Consider the following 18,718-nt stretch of genomic DNA (forward strand, 5'->3'; position numbering starts at 1 on the left):
GGGCATAAGCCCTTTTTCAGGCAGGTTCCTGAAGAAGGGCTTATGCCCGAAACATCGATTCTCCTGCTCCTTGGATGCTGCCTGACCTGCTGCGCTTTTCCAGCAACACATTTTTCAGCTCTGATCTCCAGCATCTGCAGTCCTTACTTTCTCCTATATTTTTGAGTGGCCACATGTTGCAACACACTGCAGTAGTAAGTTAAAAATAGAGAGCCAGTGCTCCCAGAGTAATCACAAAAGTTAAAATATGTTTTAAAATATTACCAGACTTTCATTCCCAAATTGATAGCAAGCACAGACTAGTTTATTGTACTGAATAAGCATCACTATTTATTACGAGAAATTAGTCTCTAGCTACAGATAAACAGTTATAATCCACCTGCATATAATACTATAATTAAAACTCTAATCCCCTTATAAACTCTGCCTTACACAAATATACAGACATGGCAAAATGGGTTCTAGACAGAAGGGAAAAACTGGAAAGACAATTCAGTCATCTTTGTATCCAGGCTCTATCATTGACGTGATCCTTATGACTCTTCCACTGGCCAGCACCTTGCTTCAGTCGTCTTTCTCTGGATACTTCCTCTGGTTGGTAATAGACACGAGGGGCAGTTAAAGGTCATAGTTTACAACAACCGTTGCAGAAAAGACAGATTGGTTTTCTTCAGTGAGTCCAGAGAGATCCCTCCTGAGCTGTGGAAAAATTGTTAAATGTTGTTAACAGCTGTTATACAAGATAAGTTTATGCCATTTATAACTTGACAGCAATTGGCGTTAATAAAGCCACTAGACGTACAGATATTTCTTGGTTTTGGAAGCAGTAAACATTTGCACTGGCTACGTTTTGAATAATCTATGCAGGCATGATGGATTTTACTGTTGCCTCATGTACTGCTTGATTCTAAGAAATGACTGAAACAGAATTGTTTGTCTGGTTTGACTGGGTGATTGCCTTTTTACAATCTGGTTTTTGCTTATGGGCAATTACTGACTGTTTCTAGGAATTTTTAAATGAATTGCTCTCTGCCTGGACAGGTTTCACGGACTTACTGTTGTGGCACATACAGAGCAGGTCCAATGAGACAGATCAGCTTGGTGGGAGCAGTGGATGAAGAGGTTGGAGATTACTTCCCTGAATTTCTGGACATGTTGGAAGACTCTCCATTTTTGAAAGTAAGTGTGCCAACTTTGGGCTAGTCAATGATGAAAGATTTGAACATCACAGCACAGAATAGGATGATCTCCCATTCTAACATTGTATGTACCATCCTCTGAGGCAGCAAGTCAGAATGTTGTAGGTTCAATTCCCATTCCTGACAGTAATTAGGCTAATGTTCTCATGGTAGTTCTCATTCAGTACTACATTATCAGACTAAACAGGCCATATCTGCCCTCTTAAGGGAATGTAAAAGATTCCTGATTGTGTAAAAAGGGACCGCATATGGTAAAGCAGTTACAAATTAAAGAAAGGCTTTCAGGGAAGTGACAATGCAGGTCCTATCTTGAAGGGAATAAATAGAGCATCCTAAGATAACAAAGGAAGTAAACATTGAAATGAAAAGAAAAAGTATCTTACAACAGATGTCAGGAGCAAGGTTAGTTTAATACAGAACGGTTCATGGAAGTTCAAGTTGGAATTAGAAGGGTTCACACAGGAGGGAGAAAGGTGTTAGGAGAAAACTTTGATATGTAACAGCAAAATAAAACTAAAATGTTTTATAAAGTATATGAGGGGTTTACTAATGACTCCTTATCTCAGTTCTACATGGATGAGTCCTTATCCTGAGATTGTGCCCACATGTTCTAGACTAAGCAGCCTGAGGAAGTAGCTTGTCAGTGTCTGCTCTGTCCCACCCTCTCAGAATCTTGTCTGTGAGTTCACCTATTGTTCTTAAACAACCGGAAAGGATTAGGTCATTTTTTTCAGTTTCTTCTTAAATGACAACTCAACTATCCCAGGAATGTTTCTAATGGACATCCATTGTACCCTTCTTAAGGCAAGTACATCCTTCCTTGGATGCAGAGGTGAATATGGTATGTGATAATAGAATCTTGTCTCACCAAAGCCCTATACAATTCCAGCAAGAATTCATCACTTTTGTACGCCAATCTGTTTTCAGTAAACATCAAAATACCATGTGTTCCTGTGTAATATTCTGTTACTCTGAATCTAGAGAGGAGTAAGTTGTTGTCATTCAAGACTCTGTTGCCTGAGAGGGTGGTTGAGGTAGGCTGGGTAGCAACTTCCAAAAGCAAACTGGCTAAATAGTACAAAACATAAAGTACTTAATGCAGAGAGAGGGGCCAAGTGGTCCAGCAAGCCCATGCCTGTGTAAAAGCTTCCTACATAAAAAGTTGAAGTTACAGTGCTACTGAGTAAGTTCAGGGTGATGGGGCTAATTGGGTAGCTCCTCTAGAGATCTGAAGGGTTGAATGATTTCCTTCTGTACTTTGATTTTATGAAATGCATATGAATTAAACACCAGAGCTATTTTGAATAATATATGCTATTCTATTTTAACCAGATGACGCTGCCATGGGGCACCCTGTCCAGCCTTCAGCTACACTGCCGGTCTCAGAGCGATGATGGCCCAATAATGTGGGTAAGGCCTGGTGAACAGATGATCCCGACTGCAGACATGCCCAAGTCCCCCTTTAAGAGACGGCGGTAGGAAGACAGTTGAAAGTTATCTATTTTAAGAGGCTTTTGAACGCATGAAGGGTACAGCAATGACTGTTTCCGTTTTTGCACAGGTCAATGAATGAAATCAAGAATCTCCAATATCTACCTCGGGCCAGCGAGCCTCGTGAAATACTCTTTGAAGACAGAACACGAGCTCATGCAGATCATGTGGGCCAAGGATTCGATTGGAAGAGCACAGCAGCTGTTGGTGTGCTCAAGGCTGTCCAGTATGGAGAATGGTAAGATAAATGCAACACTCAGCACATATACATGCAGCCTCACCAGGAAACTCCGATCTCTATTTGAACCCTATCCCCTCAGACAGGCTATTTTGTGCTCTCTAATTATTTCAAACCAAGACAAGCCTATTCCAGTCAGCCCGGCCCTTCAGCCCAACGCTGTGTCAACCCAGCACCTCAAAGCATTACCCTGACAGTTCATCGCCCAGTCAGTCCAGCCCATCGCCCAGTCAGCCTGGCCCCTCTGCCCATCGCCCTCTCTGCCTGTCACCCAGTCAGACCGGCCCCTCTCGGCCCGTCGCCCCCTCGGCCCGTCGTCCTGTCAGCCAGGCCCGTCGACCTCTGCCTGTTGCCCTGTCAGCCCGGCCCCCCTCAGCCTGTCGCCCTGTCAGCCCGGCCCCCCTCAGCCTGTCGCCCTGTCAGCCCGGCCTCTCTGCCCATTGCCCTGTCAGCCCGGCCTCTCTGCCCATCGCCTAGCAATCCTGCCCCTTCAGCCCATCATCATCAGTCTCATCAGCTCAGACAGCCTGGTATGCTTTCATTGCTACCTCCTGTGGCAATGCAGCATTCTGCGAATGTTTTACTGAAGAAACTTGACAACGGCTAACCTTTTGTCATAGAAGTTTTCTTAAATGCTTCAGTAGTGTGCTAAAATCCCATTTAACGCTACCTTCAATTTCTGTTGTTTTCTTGACAGGAGTGACCAGCTTCGAGTAACCAAAGACGTGATCTGTTTCCATGCAGAGGATTTCACAGATGTTGTACAGAGATTACAGTTGGATCTACATGAGCCACCAGTGTCCCAGGTATTCACTCTTTGTGTGACTGTTGAATTACTTTACATGTACAGTTGGGTGTATTTTTCAAGTATTAATTACTGGCCATTGGGTTTCAACTCATTGAATGTTTTGTTGTTTCTTCTAACTTAATGTGAATTGGAATTTTGTTGAATTTGCAGAAAGTTGCATCTGCTTTAATTCACTGAAAAGTTTGGAAGGTACTAAGGAGTGCACGTACATTCAAATGAGATAAATGTACCTGCAATGTCTCTCTGCTTCCAGCTCAGAAAATAAATAACTGGTCTCATTTGTGTAGCTAGTAAAGCATTAGAAATTTTAAATATATTAGAATTTTTCTTTAATTAAACACAAAAGAACAGCAGATACTGTAAATCAGTAACAAAATCAGAAATTGCTGGAAAAGCTCAGCAAGTTTGGCAGTATCTATGAAGAGAAATTAGAGTTAACCTTTTGGGTCGAATGACCCTTCCTTCTAGATTTCTTTTGTCTGTTTTCTTGATGTTAATCCAATTTTTGTTTCCTCCCCTATCTTGTGGGATAGAAATAACTGTCATTAAATCCCATTGGCTAAAGAATTCAACTGTTAGTCCCACCATTCACAAATCCCTCATATGCTGTTGCCTTCCTTGCATCTTCAGCAACTTACAAGATGAAAATAAATTGTCAAGCTGAAGGGTTTAGGACAAAATCTAACTAGCAAGTCATATCGCAAGATGCCTACTCCAGCTGCTTCTGTGTCAGTGTCACTTGTCATAGACTAATGTTAGTATTACCCTTTTCTTTCACAGTGTGTGCAATGGGTGGATGAAGCAAAACTCAACCAATTAAGGCGAGAGGGTATCCGGTATTCAAGGATCCAACTCTCGGACAACGACATATACTTTATTCCTCGAAATGTCATACATCAGTTTAAAACTGTGTCTGCCGTTTGCAGCTTAGCCTGGCACATACGCCTGAAGAAATACCAGCAGGAAGAAGCAGAACCAAACAATGACTCTGAAATCACTTCTAAAGAGATTAAGACAGAGACTGATGTGAGCTGTTCAGATGACATAGTAATAAAACCTGAAGTCCAGGCTAAGTTGCCAATAATACAGGAAGATCACAGTCATCAGACCCAGGATCAGCAAGGTTTTCCACAATGACGTGTGTACATATTCAACTTTTTAAATAAATATTTTTTCTTTCTTTTTAAACAGGGATGTGAAGTTTTAGTTTTATAAGTTGGCCGGGATTCAAATTTTGGTGAAGAAATCGTGCCGTTCTTAAAAGTGTGCTTCTTGAATTGCAGTGACGTTTCAGAGCAGTTGGCAAGTGCCTGCTAGTCGTGTTTACACAGACGTTTGACCAACTCATGGATAGGAATCTGGCCTATTTAATCTCCGCCTTTAGATGAGATGCTGAACAAAAAATAGTTGTGCTGAAGATGCAGTGGGTCACAGAGAAACAGGTGCAAAAAATCACAGGATTGTGACCAGCATTACAAATCACCAGCTTAGGTAAAGGAGCCTGCCCCTTTAATTGAGCTGTTAATTGTTTAAAATGAAGAGAGCTTGCCAGTGCCTTCCATATTCTCAGAATAAATAAAATTTAAAAGTCCAAAAAAAGGCAAAATGCTGGATGCTGTGACTAGAAGGTTATTGTCATGTAATTATCATCTTGGATTTGGCCCAACAAAGTGCACTTCCCATTGGATTATAAAACACGTTGAAAATACAAATATGAAGAGGGCTAGGTGCTCCAACTGTTGTCAGTTGCCTGTTGTAGTCCACATGAGACACTGCCCACTCTTAATTACCTCTTCCAGTCTTTTTCTCATTTGCCTTCTCTTGCTTTCTTTCTGCACTATCCATCAGGCCCTTCCATAAATGTCAGTGCTGTCTGCCACATGGAGTCATTGAAGCACAATGTTGCTACACTCCTGTCATTCTGAAAAAACTCCTTTCTCATTCTGTAGTATGTTGTCAATGATTATCTTTTATTTGTGTTCTCCTTTTTGGACTGTCTCATGAGTGGAAACAGTTTCCCTGTGTCACCCTATTAAACCCTTCCATAATCTCAAGGCACTTACTAGGCTTTTTCCAGGGTAAGGTGCCCTGTAAACCTGCTTGATCTTTCCTGAGTGTCGCTGCATTGATTTTTTTTTAAGGGTCAGGTTTTCACACAGCCGCAGTGCAAGATGATAGAAAAAGATTATTCTCTGCATCGAGCCTACCAGATACAGGCCAGGTGCCCTCACCATCCACAAAGTACCAACACAGTCTAACTAGAGCAGGAACAGATTTAAAAACAAGGGCCAGGTGGTCATTTTGGGGTGGGATATAATGGAATATCCACCCACTTAAGCAATCAAAACCAGACCAGGAGAGCACATCCTATAAAATGTCTGATTCTAGCTACCTTACTCTGCTGTGATCTGTGCTGCAGCCAGGATCTGATCCAGTGTACAGTGAATCTGCAATTCATGCCTGAACTGGCAGCTTGTCATTGATCTCAGGAAATCAAACACTTGCTTTGTGTGATCCAGCACTTGTACATCTTAAAATGCACCACTGCACTGATTCCTGTTTCACCACACTTTCCCAGTCCTTCTGCATCTAATGTGGTCTCTGCCCATTATTCTTGAAACATCTCAGTCCAATCCCTCTGAGTCTCAGAACTTTTTTCTAAAATAAATTGGCTCAGCATTTGAAATTTGTGTAAGCAGCAAAGATGAGTTCAAAGACATAGCTGTATGGAGTGTATACATTGGAAATAATGGCAAATTCTAAAGGTGGCTGTGTAACTTTTATTTATGTTTAACACCAGGCAAAAGTGAGTACTGCAAATGCTTGAGATTAGAGTCAAGAGTGTGGTGCCAGAAAAGCACAGCAGGTCGGGCAGCATCCAAGGAGCAGGAAAATCGACGTTTCGGCCAAAAGCCTTTCGTCAGACTTTCCTGCTCCTCGGATGCTGCCTGATCTGCTGTGCTTTTCCAGCACCACATTCTTGATCCTATATTTAACACCAGCCAAGTGTATGCAGAAGTATCTTGTATGTTCTGTGATTGATTAACTAAGGGATGGGCTCTAAGTGTGAGCCTAGCTAGTAATATCCACATACTGTGAATAATGTTTCAAAAATTACTTTTAGCTGCAGCCAGAGTCCAGGTCAAATTGGCCAAATCCTGTGGTGCCATCTGCTGCTGAGTTTTGCACTGCTAAACCAGCATTGTTGGTCTATTCTGAGTTCCTTTCACCTCCACAATGTTTGAGCCAAAGTATCAGGTGCAGTCCATCACTGACACTCTTCTCGCCCAGCTCTTACCCATGTGAAATCAATCATTTGACTTTCTGCCAAGGTTCTACATTTGGCTGCAAAAGAGAAAAAATGCAGATTTGTTGGCATACTTACTCTTGCCCTCTGTTTGAGCATGCTGATTAGGACTACATATGACCTTAGTACTGCTTAACCTTCTGCAAATTTGCCCCTTGTCATCCACTCAACTCTTAGTGTTTCCTTAAAATCTAACAGTTAAAGGAAAATCATTTTAAAACCATGATTAGGGGGACTTGAAGGATAGATAAACAAAGATGAGCAAAATGGTCTCTATCTTATTTGTCATTATGTAAGGAACAAGCTATTGTTTTGAAACTTGTAAAAATCTGGAAGCTGGTGAAAAATGCTGACTGCAGTTCATCAAACCCATATCCAGAAGGTGTAATATCTGATGAGCAGTCTCTCTCACCACCAGCCATCATTCAGTCAGTCTCTCTTCTGAATTATTGTTCATCAGTGCTGTTCAGAATTTCTTCAGGCTTTGCAGTCTGTAAATACAGCGTGTGCTATGCCTTTTTTCACCTCCCTGTAATCGTGTGTGGAAAGAGAGACTCAGTTCACCACATGTAGAGTCAGGACATTTCAGAGGTGATGTCAGAGGAGTACTACAGAGAAAGTGTAGTAGAAATCTGGAACGCTTCATTAGACATATTACAGCAGCAAGAAGGACAATTAGAGTTAAGATTCAGAGTGACTATGATCTAATGAAATAGATGAGCAGTCTCAAGGAAGCTGAATGGCCTTCTCCCAATGTTATCTCACACTTCAGCAGGGCTTCAGAGCATAGGAATTGCAAACAAAGAAAACTAGCTCACTTCTTGGTAGTTTCTTGATATAGTGATAAGAGTTTTTGACTAGCTATAATGGCAATGGTCAATCTCCATCAATTAGCTGACAGCAGAGCCAAATGTATGAGGAAAGCTCCAGGTGCTGGAAAGTTTGGAGCACAATAGAGCTATCCATAGGATTTTTTAAAATTTTGACTTCTCTTCATCTTAGCCCAACCCTGCCCGCATTGAGTAAATGACCTTTCCTCCTCAGTACCTTAAATCACATTAATAGACCGTTATAATATCACTTAATACTCCCCACTGCCAAATTTCCTACATTTTTTATGTTTTTGTATATATTGAACTTTATTTGAAACTGGTAATGAAAGCGATGCTAGACTTGTGTGCGCATGTGGCCAGTGTGTTCAGGGAAGTGCTCCTTATTCTTAACCACAGAGATTCTGGATCCTTCTCCATTGTTGGATTCTCACTAATTTAATCCTATCCTCCATGCCAGTGATTCGCTTTACCTAAGGAGCTGACCACTTCAAAACAAGAAGATTTTTTTTATTTTAAAATATCCAACTTAACCTCCACTCAAAATTCTGAGGGCCTCAATGAATTCAAATCACTGGGAGCTAGATTACCAAATGGAAGATCAAGAATCAGAATTACAAATATTTGGTAATTGACAATGAAGCCAAAAGGAAGCTGGGAAAAAGTGACATTATTTTAAAACAACAAGTTATTGTGATACAGAATGCACAGCCTGAGGTGGTGGTGGGAGCAACTTCAGTAATTTTGAAAAGAGTTGGATAAATGCTAATTAAGGGATAATTTCTGGCTCTGAGTAGATTTTTATTTGCCATTAAGTGAGTTGAAAGATATCGGGAAAGAGGGGGAAAATCGAGTTGAGGTGGCAGATCCAATTGAAATGATACAAAAGGCTCCAGGAACCACATGACCTGCTTATCTTGCTACAACTTGCGCACTTAGGATAGGGGATAAGAGTTTAATTAGGTTGGTTCTTGAATGATGGGATGAATGGCCTTTTGTGCTGATCATTCCACTACAATTACAATTCCGGATTACTATAATTATGCTTCAAAAGTACTTCACTTATTAAGTACTTTGAGACATCTGGTGGCTGTGGAAGGTGCTTTAATACAAGTCTGTTCAAAAGATTGTCTTTTCAACCCCATCTTTGCTTCTGTTTTTGGTCCCCTTGTCTTTGTATACCATCAGGAGGATTAGGTTCTAGGAAGGTACTGTCCTAAAATGACAAATAGGCAGGGAAGTGTGATTTGCTTGATTTGAATCAGGTCTGAAACAGCATCCCCCACTAAATTCTAAGTCCTCAAAGCTGTTGTGCAGCTTGTGGGGAAAGCATAACTAGTATGACCTGCAATCTTCACGCTGACATGGCAAAGTTCAGCTGTTAAACTCAACCTGTGCAGGAAGTTTGTGTAATATTTGGGCTACGTTAGGGGAAGCAGTTCCATAAATTTAGGCTTGTATTCCCTTGAGTTGAGAAAGTTAAGCGTGACGTAATTGAGATACTTTAAAATAATAAAACCATTCTGTCAGAATTATTTTCCTTCTGGAGTAATTCCAGAATAAAAGGGATTAGATCTTTATCAGAATCAATCAATCAGAGAGTGAAATCAAGAAACACTTTCTTTCAGATAGTGAAAATGTGAAGCACTGTTTCCCCACAATAAGATCAGTTGCTATTTATTGGGTTGGAATATCAAGGTGTATGGACAAAAAGTGGGTAAATGGAATTGAGCTGAAGTTGTTTTCATTGAATAGCAGAATAAACCAAGGCTGAGTGGCCTGTTGTTTCATTGATCTGTTTGGCAGTGACGGTTATTATGTTGATGGGAAAAAATTTGAAGATTGGGAGCACATAGTTCCATTGTTCAATGGGCATGAAAAGGAAACCTTGCAACATGTATTAAAGGATTAGAGTATAATTTGCATTTTAATAACACCTTTCACAACCTTAGTGCATCCTAAATGTTTAATACTCACTAAAGACACTTGAAATGTCATTTCTCTTTGCTGTGAAGTAAGGTAATAAAGATGCTGCTGTCAATAACTTGTAGGTGGAAGACTTTCCAGGTCTGTCTTGCTGTCAAACCTGATGTCAAAATAATTGGATTAACTCATCACAAGAGACAGCATCATTCACCCCACTTGGCTCATTCATTTTGACTCAACTATTGTGTCCAACAGTCTCTCATACCTTTATATTCTATCAGTTTCACCAGCTTCCCAAACACACTTTGGTGCAGGCAACTCAACTCAGATTCGCTAAAAAGATCAGTTTTCAGTGAATGTTTTATGCTTCACTTTAGCTACCTACGTATATCCTATACTTGAGGAAACTCAATGGTATTATGGTGATAAATACACACGGCAAATAATTTCTTTCTTAATTCCAGTCACTATACCTGGAAGCTCACTGCACGTTACCCATTTGGAACATAGAAACAGGATTAGTCTAGTTAGTCACTCAACGTTATTCTGCCAATATGACAAAGTTTCACCTAATGTAGGGTCCATTGTATACCTTTTGTCATTATTCATTTGGGCTCTTTATTTGCTTTGATTACTAATTGAATCACCGTAAAACATCAGAACAGGAATAAGTCATTCAGCCATTTTCTAAATCCTACGTCCTTGAACGAAGTTGAAATTCGCTGGCTGATCCTCAGGAAAAATCTATTTTTCCCAACGTTGTTCTTCCAACAAGTCTATCATTTACTTCCTGCAACCAATGCCTCAACTAATCCCGTTTGTTGAATCTCCGACACAGCTACCGTAAAGACAGAAATGCTCTTAGCAGATGGTACATTCTAATTTTTAAACCTGCAGAATTTAATGGTCAAATAATTGAATCTGTGTAAACGGCTTCTAAGCAATAAGCACTTGCCAACATGATGGACAACTTTCTACAGAAGAATAATTTAATCATCCAGACATATAGGGAAGTAGGAATTCCACAAACTTGTTCTCCGCTTTTTAATGAGAGGAGCTATATACATTGTCTTGTCCCGAAGATGATTTTTTAAGGTAAAACTTGGTCATTCAAAGTAAAAATTGCTTCCCAGGCACTTGTATTTTCTAATCACTTTACTGTATTTGTAATTTTTTATCCATTTATATTTGTAAGTTGTTTTAAAACAAAGTATGGCTCCTTTAAGATATTGTAATATCGTAGCTTGCAGGAGAATTCCTTCAGGTTTATCTTAATTTACCAATAGTCGTCATTATTGAAATGCCTCAATGTATCTAGCAGTAATTTATGAAGACATCTACTTTATTTTTGAACATTTCTATCAGTGTAGCAGAGTTAATGCCCTCAGGGGTGTTGTATTTTTGTATTTGTGTTGAGTATATTTACATTAATGTAAACTCTTCAGCCAGTGTGCATGCATTATTGACATCATTGGCTTATAAATCTTCAGAACTGTGACGCTGTCGCACTGCAAGTTTGTCTGTTTTTGGGGGTGGGGGCTGAGGGTCAATGCAATGTCCAACTGCAAGTGTGTAAGTCTGTTCTTAGGGTCATTACATTGTCATGTTGTACATCTTCCATCGTCTGGATCCAAGAGCGAATGTCGTCTTACAGGTGGGTTTATCTGATTCTATGCTAGACTGGGGAAGGTAGACACTTGTGGATCACCTGTCAGTTATGTCTCACCCATTGGCTTCAATCCACTGCCATCCATAATAAGGCCCTTCCTTCAGTCCCAAAAGTGGAATGTTTTGCTTTGTAAGTGTACACTGTCTGGGCTGAGAAAATATTAATTCACTGACAAACGATGGAAGGCTCACTTGAAATTGGCTAGATTCCGTTTGACAACTTATTGAATGGGACTTTGAGAATATCACTGGATATCATTGGAGATTTGGATGGGGGATCCACCGATGTGTTTCATTGAATGAGTTGCTGAAACAGTAAGCTCATGCATGTGTTATGGATATGATGCTGGTCTCAATTGGATCAGTGGGAGTGATTGTCCAATTGGCTTCAGAATCCATGGAGCAGTTTGGGCAATAAATCTCTCAGGTCTCCTGGTGATCCAGTATCATCCAGTGGAAAGTGTGTTGCCCACATTCAGCTAAGGCTCTCGCGGGAACATTGGCTCCTTGCTGTGATCTACCAGGAGTTGGACAAGTGTTAGTGTTAAACAACTCTTCGAATAGATAAGCCACCCCCCTACCTTTTGGTGGAGTGGCCCCTTCATGATTCCTGGGTGTGTTCATTACCGTGTCCCCATGCCAAAAAAAACACAAGAGCTCCCAGTCCCCTCCCCCACACACACACCCACACCCCCACCCTTGCAAATCAAAAGTAAAGGAGCATTCATGCTCTGCATGTGCTCATTTACCTTAGGACGGGCACCGGATTCATGTTACCTAATCTTGTGAATGGGCAAGAATTTGTACTGAATTTGCAAAGTACTGCTCAGCACATGTGAATACACACACACACACACACACACACAAAACTCTGTGCAAAGCCAGTGGTCCACTGAGAAAATGTATTCATGAAAAGCTTACCTGCAGTTATGATTTCCAGAAAAGCGTTTACTTGGGAAGTAAGCTTTGCTTTGCTTGGCCTTAGTTCTATTGCAAACCCTATAAATCCTTGTCTCAGTGAAGGATGTAATAACTTTTTAATGACGCGGAGTGTGAGCAGATGGTACATTTTAAAATAAATAAACCTCTATGTGATATTAACCCTTTGCTCAGTGAATTTCTTTAGCTCACTATATGAAGCATGTTTTAACCTTTTGAAATGTTGCTTTGTAAGATTTTAAATTTGAGCGCGCAGATGAAATACATAGAACATTTCTTTGAAGTATTTTTTTAAATAAACTGAAAAAGTGCTAAAGTTGTCCTTTCTTTATTGTGATGTTCTTTGCAAATCATTCTTACATAGAATTAATTGCACAGACAGGCCATTCAGCCCCAGTAGTCAGTACTGGTTTTAACATTCTGTCTCCAGCCCTCTTCATTTCACCCTATCAGCATGTTCTATAAGCGGAAGCATTTTAGCCTATTTAGTATCTGTGTGCACTCCATAGTATTGATGGTTTTACAGGAACTGCAGCTTAACCTGATTAAACAGTCCTTTGATAATCCAATGAACTGCATAAGAGGATATGCCACCATACTGTACCGTCAACATCTCAAAGCACTTCAAATGGAGTAAATTATATTAAAATTTGTTATTGAAGCAAATGTAGCAATTAACTTGCAGGCAGAATTGAGGTGGATTGTCAGCTGATCAATGCATCTCTCTCCCATTTCCCTATCCTCACTCAGCATTGCTCCTCACTGTACCCCCTTTCTCATTTGTCTCTCCCTGCTACCGTTCACTTCTCATTCTCTACCCCTTTCTATTTCCAACCCCTGTTTTCCCTTTACGCCCCTGCTGCTCAGTGTGCATCTTAGTCTTCGCATCCATACAGACCATTCTCTCCTAGCACCAGCTGTATTAGTTCTTGAAGAAACCAATTGTGAAAAATTCAGTACTTAAGCAACTTGCTCAAATCAAGCTGCTTTTATTGATCATTCACAATCTTCAATCTATCCAAGCACTTTATACAAAGAAGAGTAAATACTGAGAAAGATGGCTGATACTTCAAATGATGATAATAAGTAGTGGTATTTGGAGTACTGAATAATTTTTCCAACAATGTTTGTGCTTTGTGAACTTGCACAGATTCCAGTTGCTGCCAGTGCCCTGCAACAAACAATTTTTATTTCAACATCTATTGCTCCACTGAGGAGCACATTTAGATTTATCGTAACTAATTGTAAACTTAATTACATTCCAGCCAGAATATTTTAGCACATTTAGCTTTACGTGCAGTTTGTCAATTAGGAAATTGCCCAGTTTTTATTTGTTCTATTATGAAGGCAATGGGATCAGCAGGTAAATACTATCATCACTGAGTCAGCAGGTGGGAGGTTCAAGTCCCACTGCTTGCTTTAAACAGTGCTAAAGGTGTTTAAATCGGATCATTAGGAGTATGCAAAATGAAATCAGCTATTTGGTATTAGAAAATTGAATTAATTGGGTGATTGGAATCAAGTAATATTGAGTAAGTAAGTAATGTAGGCTGATGTGCTTGATGAAATACTGCGTTAATAGGGGGAAGCTCTGTGATTCTGACTTTAAAGATACTGGATAAATGAAATGTTCTGTCCTCCTTTGTATAGGTCTGTAGAATGAGAGTCTATCCTTTTGGATGGATTAAAACGGTTATAACAAAGAGCAGGTGAATGCACCCCAATGTCTTGACTGAGATTTATTCTTCAACTAACATAGTGAAACTGAACTATCCCTCCAATTATCTCATCGCTGTTTGTGCAAACAGCCTGTTGTGTTTTGTACTCTGTTAAACATCAAAACAGTTAAACAATCTTTGATGGGATACTAGTCAGCTGTGTTTACTACATTACCACACTGTTTACATTTTAAATGTACTTCATTGGATGTTAGGAACATCCCAAATATGTGAAATATGCTATAGAAATACAAATTGTTGTTTTTCTTTCTATAGAATCACAGGGAAATATGGTATGGGGAGCTGACCTCAATAGATTCAGAATACAACAAATAAAAAACAAATAAATTAATTTTTAAAAAGGGACAACGCTTGCAGGGTCAATTATCAAACTGTTTGCTGTCAGATACATCCCTATCCCACCTCCTCCTCAGCTATGTCAAAACAGCAGGGTGGGAATTTCAGAATGCTGTGAACATAGAATTAGTCTCATGGTAAAATCACAGGATATTTATTCATCTGAGTCTGCAGTTTTGTTTCTACCTGTGGCCCTGTTGTTTTAATTCACCCCACAATCCTCATTGATTCTCATATCCAGGGCAGGTAAAAAGTAAAATTACCCCTACATCTACACTCTCACCATTACACACATCCAGGATAGGGACAGCATGGGATTAAATACAGAATAAACCTTCCAAAGGAGAATTTTTTAAAATTTGTTTCGGTGATGTACTGTCACTGATTGGGTCAGTGTTGTCCCTGGTTGTCTTTGAGAAGGTGGTAGTGAGCTGTCTTCTTAAAATGCTGCAGACTATTTGGTATGGGTACCTCTACAATTCTGGGGGACAGAGTTCCAGGTTTTTGACTTAGTGATACAGGAGGAATGATGATAGTGTGACAGGAACTTTTATAAAGAGACTTGCTGAAGTATATCTTGTAGATGCTACACACTGCTGCTTGTAAGCATAGGTGTGGTGGGAGTGACTGTTTGTAGATATAGTACCAGTCAAGTGGGATGCTTTGTTTAGGATGTTGTCAAGCTTTCTGAGGGTAAATGGAGAGTATTCCACCACACTACTGACTTGTGCCTTGTACATTGTGGACAGGTTTTGGGGAGTCAAGAGGTGAGTCACTCACTGATGGATTCCTAGCCTCTGACCTGCTCTTGAAGCCAAAGTATTTATATGGCTAGGTAAAAACAATGACTGCAGATGCTGGAAACCAGATTCTGTATTAGTGGTGCTGGAAGAGCACAGCAATTCAGGCAGCATCCGACGAGCAGCAAAATCGACGTTTCGGGCAAAAGCCCTTCATCAGGAATAAAGGCAGAGAGCCTGAAGCGTGGAGAGATAAGCTAGAGAAGGGTGGGGGTGGGGAGAAAGTAGCATAGAGTACAATAGGTGAGTGGGGGAGGAGATGAAGGTGATAGGTCAGGGTGGAGTAATCTAGTTCAGGGTGGAGTTTCCTGATGAAGGGCTTTTGCCCGAAACGTCGATTTTGTCTGTCCTCGGATGCTGCCTGAATTGCTGTGCTCTTCCAGCACCACTAATCCATAATCTAGTTTCTGGTCTATGGTAATCTCAGGTTGTTGGTAGAGGTGGGGGTTGGGGGAGAGGTGGAGATGGTGTCCAGAGAGAATGAGAGATATAACCTAACCCATTTTCTCACTCTTAGCACTTAAGAGTTAGAACTCTACTCATTTTGTTTACCTAACCCTTCATATCTCTCTCTCACTCTCTCTGGACTCTGTCTCTGCCTATCCTCATACCTTTACCCTCCAGTTTTCCCCCTACCCCACCTCCCCACTTTGGCTGTTGCATAAACACCACCTTTTCCAAGATACCAGTGGTTCTGACAAAGCGTCACCAGACTCAAAGTTAAAAATCACACAGCAGCAGGTTATTGTCCAATAGGTTTATTTGGAAGCACTAGCTTTCAGAGCGCTGCTCCTTCATCAGGTGGTTGTGGAGGACACAATTGTAAGACACAGAATTTATAGCAAAAGTTTACAGTGTGATGTAACTGAAATTATACATTGAAAATACCTTGATTGTTTGTTGAGTCTTTCACCTGTTCAAATACTATGATAGTTTCACTTCTTTCATATGTAAATCACAAAACTTTTTTTAAAAAGTTACATTCTCAGTTTAAAAATAACAATTGGTGTTAGCCAGATAATATGTTGAAGGTTTTAGCCCCCTGTGTTCCCTGTCTGTGCCATTATGTTTAGACTGATTCTAATCATTCCCTCTGGGCACCATCTCCACCTCTCCTCATCTCCCCCAACCCCCACCTTTATCAACAACCTGAGATTACCATAGACCAGAAACTAGATTTGCCATATAAATACTTTGGCTTCAAGAGCAGGTCAGAGGCTAGGAATCCTTCAGCGAGTGACTCACCTCTTGGCTCCCCAAAACCTGTCCACAATGTACAGTAGTGTGGTGGAGTACTCTCCACTTACCATCAGAATGCTTGACAACAGCAATACAGAGTAAACGTCCTCTACACTGTCCCCATCAAACACTGCCAGGACAAGGACAGCATGCATCATCTATTGCATCCTCTGCACCCGATGTGGCCTCCTCTATATTGGGGAGACAGGCCGGCTACTTGCGGAGCGTTTCAGAGAACACCTCTGGGACACCCGGACCAATAAACCCAACCACCCTGTGGCTCAACATTTCAATTCCCCCTCCCACTCCACCAAGGATATGCAGGTCTTTGGACTCCTCCATCGCCAGACCACAACAAAACAACGGTTGGAGGAAGAGCGCCCCATCTCCCGCTTAGGAAGATGAGGCGTTCTTCCCCCAACCGTCGTTTTGTTGTGGCCTGACGATGGAGGAGTCCAAAGACCTAGTCCCTCCTCCCTACCTTTTATCTTAGCCTGCTGGACAAACTTTCCTCATTCCTGAAGAAGGGCTTATGCCTGAAACGTCGATTCTCCTGTTCCCTGGATGCTGCCTGACCTGCTGCGCTTTTCCAGCAACACATTTTCAGCTCTGATCTCCAGCATCTGCAGACCTCACTTTCTCCTCAAGGACAGCATGGGGTTAGATACAGAGTAAAGCTTCCTCTTTTTTAATCTGAAAGTAAAAGTAAAGCTTTCCTAATCAAACACTACCAGGACAGAGACAGCACATGGTTAGATGTGGAGCAAAGTTGCTTCTATCTGTCTCTATCTTCGCTCTTTAGTGATTTAAGTGTGAGTGATAGTGCAGAATTGAACAGAGAGTGTGTTTCTTGTTGGAATCCTTCATGTTTTGAGAAGGTTTGTATCTCAGCTTGAGGTTCTGGATGTAGGTTTGCTTGCTGAGCTGGAAGTGTTTTCCGACGTTTCATCACCAAACTAGGTAACATCTTCAGTGAGCCTCCGGATGAAGCACCAGCGGTGTAGCTCACTTTTTATTTATATGTTTGGGTTTTCTTGGGTTATTGATGTTATTTCCTTTGGTGACATCATTTCCTGCTCTTTTTCTCAAGGAATGGTAAATGGGATCCAAGTCAATGTGTTTGTTGATAGAGTTTCGGTTGAAATATCATGCTTCTTGGAATTCTTGTGTGTGTCTCTGCCATGTCCTAGGATGGATGCGTTATCCCAGTCGAAGTGGTGTCCTTCCTCATCCATATGTAAGGATACTAGTGAGAGTGGATCATGTCTTTTTGTGGCTAGTTGATGTTCATGTGTCCTGATGGTTAGTTTTCTGCTTGTTTGTCCAATGCCGTGTTTGTTACATTCTTGCATGGTATTTTGTAAATGACATTAGTTTTGTTTGTTGTCTGTATCGGGTCTTTCACGTTCATTAGCTGTTGTTTTAGTGCGTTGGTGGGTTTGTGGGCTACCATGATGCCAAGGGGTCTGAGTAGTCTGGCATTTCCTAGAAGTATAGGAAAACATAGGAAATGACATTGCCATAGGAAATGACATCACTGACCCAAAGAACCTCAAACATATAAATAGAAAGTGGGCTACACGACCATTGCTTCATTCGGAGGTTCACTGAAGATGTTACCTACTACATTGACGAAACATCTGAAAACAAACCGATGCGAGGAAACCTATATCCTGGATGCTTCATGTTATGTTTTCCAAAATAAGTCTTTAATCTCTTTTCTGTTTGGCTAAACGGTGTATCACTGATTTAATAATTAGACTAACTTATCCATCTTTTAATCATGGTATCAACGGCACTGTGTCACTGTTTCTCAGGGATTGCATAACTGCTTTTGTGGTCCACAGTCAGATTTCCACCAGTATTTCCTGTTGGATGAACTGCAGTTCCTGTTATTTAGGTATTCCCTTTGCAATAATATGACGTATTTTTCCCAACCTCATATGTAAACTATTTGTGTGTCATAAAATGTGGTTTCACATTGTTTCTGCGCAGGACCATGAGTTAGCAATAATTACAATGCATTGACACAGGAGGGCAGCAACAGGCATTATAAATACATCCAATGTTACTTAAGCTTCAAGACAAATTAACACATTTCTCCCTTGAGTCTTTTATAACCAGAGGGCATTGGAAAAATGTTTACAGTCAAATAAATACTTTGTAGTGTAATCACTTTTGTAGGGTGGGGAGGAGCG

At 40.7% G+C, this 18,718-nt stretch overlaps 1 protein-coding gene across 1 annotated transcript in view; it reads left to right on the forward strand.

Moving 5' to 3' along the window:
• The window catches only part of LOC122563026 (lysine-specific demethylase 9-like), a 66,011-nt gene extending 61,087 nt beyond the window's left edge, over positions 1-4,924 (forward strand). Inside the window, exons 3-7 of the mRNA XM_043716339.1 lie at positions 1,042-1,179; positions 2,532-2,674; positions 2,761-2,928; positions 3,626-3,734; positions 4,517-4,924. Of these exons, the coding sequence (XP_043572274.1) occupies positions 1,042-1,179; positions 2,532-2,674; positions 2,761-2,928; positions 3,626-3,734; positions 4,517-4,873 (915 nt within the window). The 3' untranslated portion in view covers positions 4,874-4,924. The remainder of the gene's footprint in view (positions 1-1,041; positions 1,180-2,531; positions 2,675-2,760; positions 2,929-3,625; positions 3,735-4,516) is intronic.
• The last annotated feature ends 13,794 nt before the right edge of the window (positions 4,925-18,718 follow it).

The sequence above is a fragment of the Chiloscyllium plagiosum genome, chromosome 26, assembly GCF_004010195.1.
Source record: "Chiloscyllium plagiosum isolate BGI_BamShark_2017 chromosome 26, ASM401019v2, whole genome shotgun sequence".
In the NCBI taxonomy this organism is placed as follows: domain Eukaryota; kingdom Metazoa; phylum Chordata; class Chondrichthyes; order Orectolobiformes; family Hemiscylliidae; genus Chiloscyllium; species Chiloscyllium plagiosum.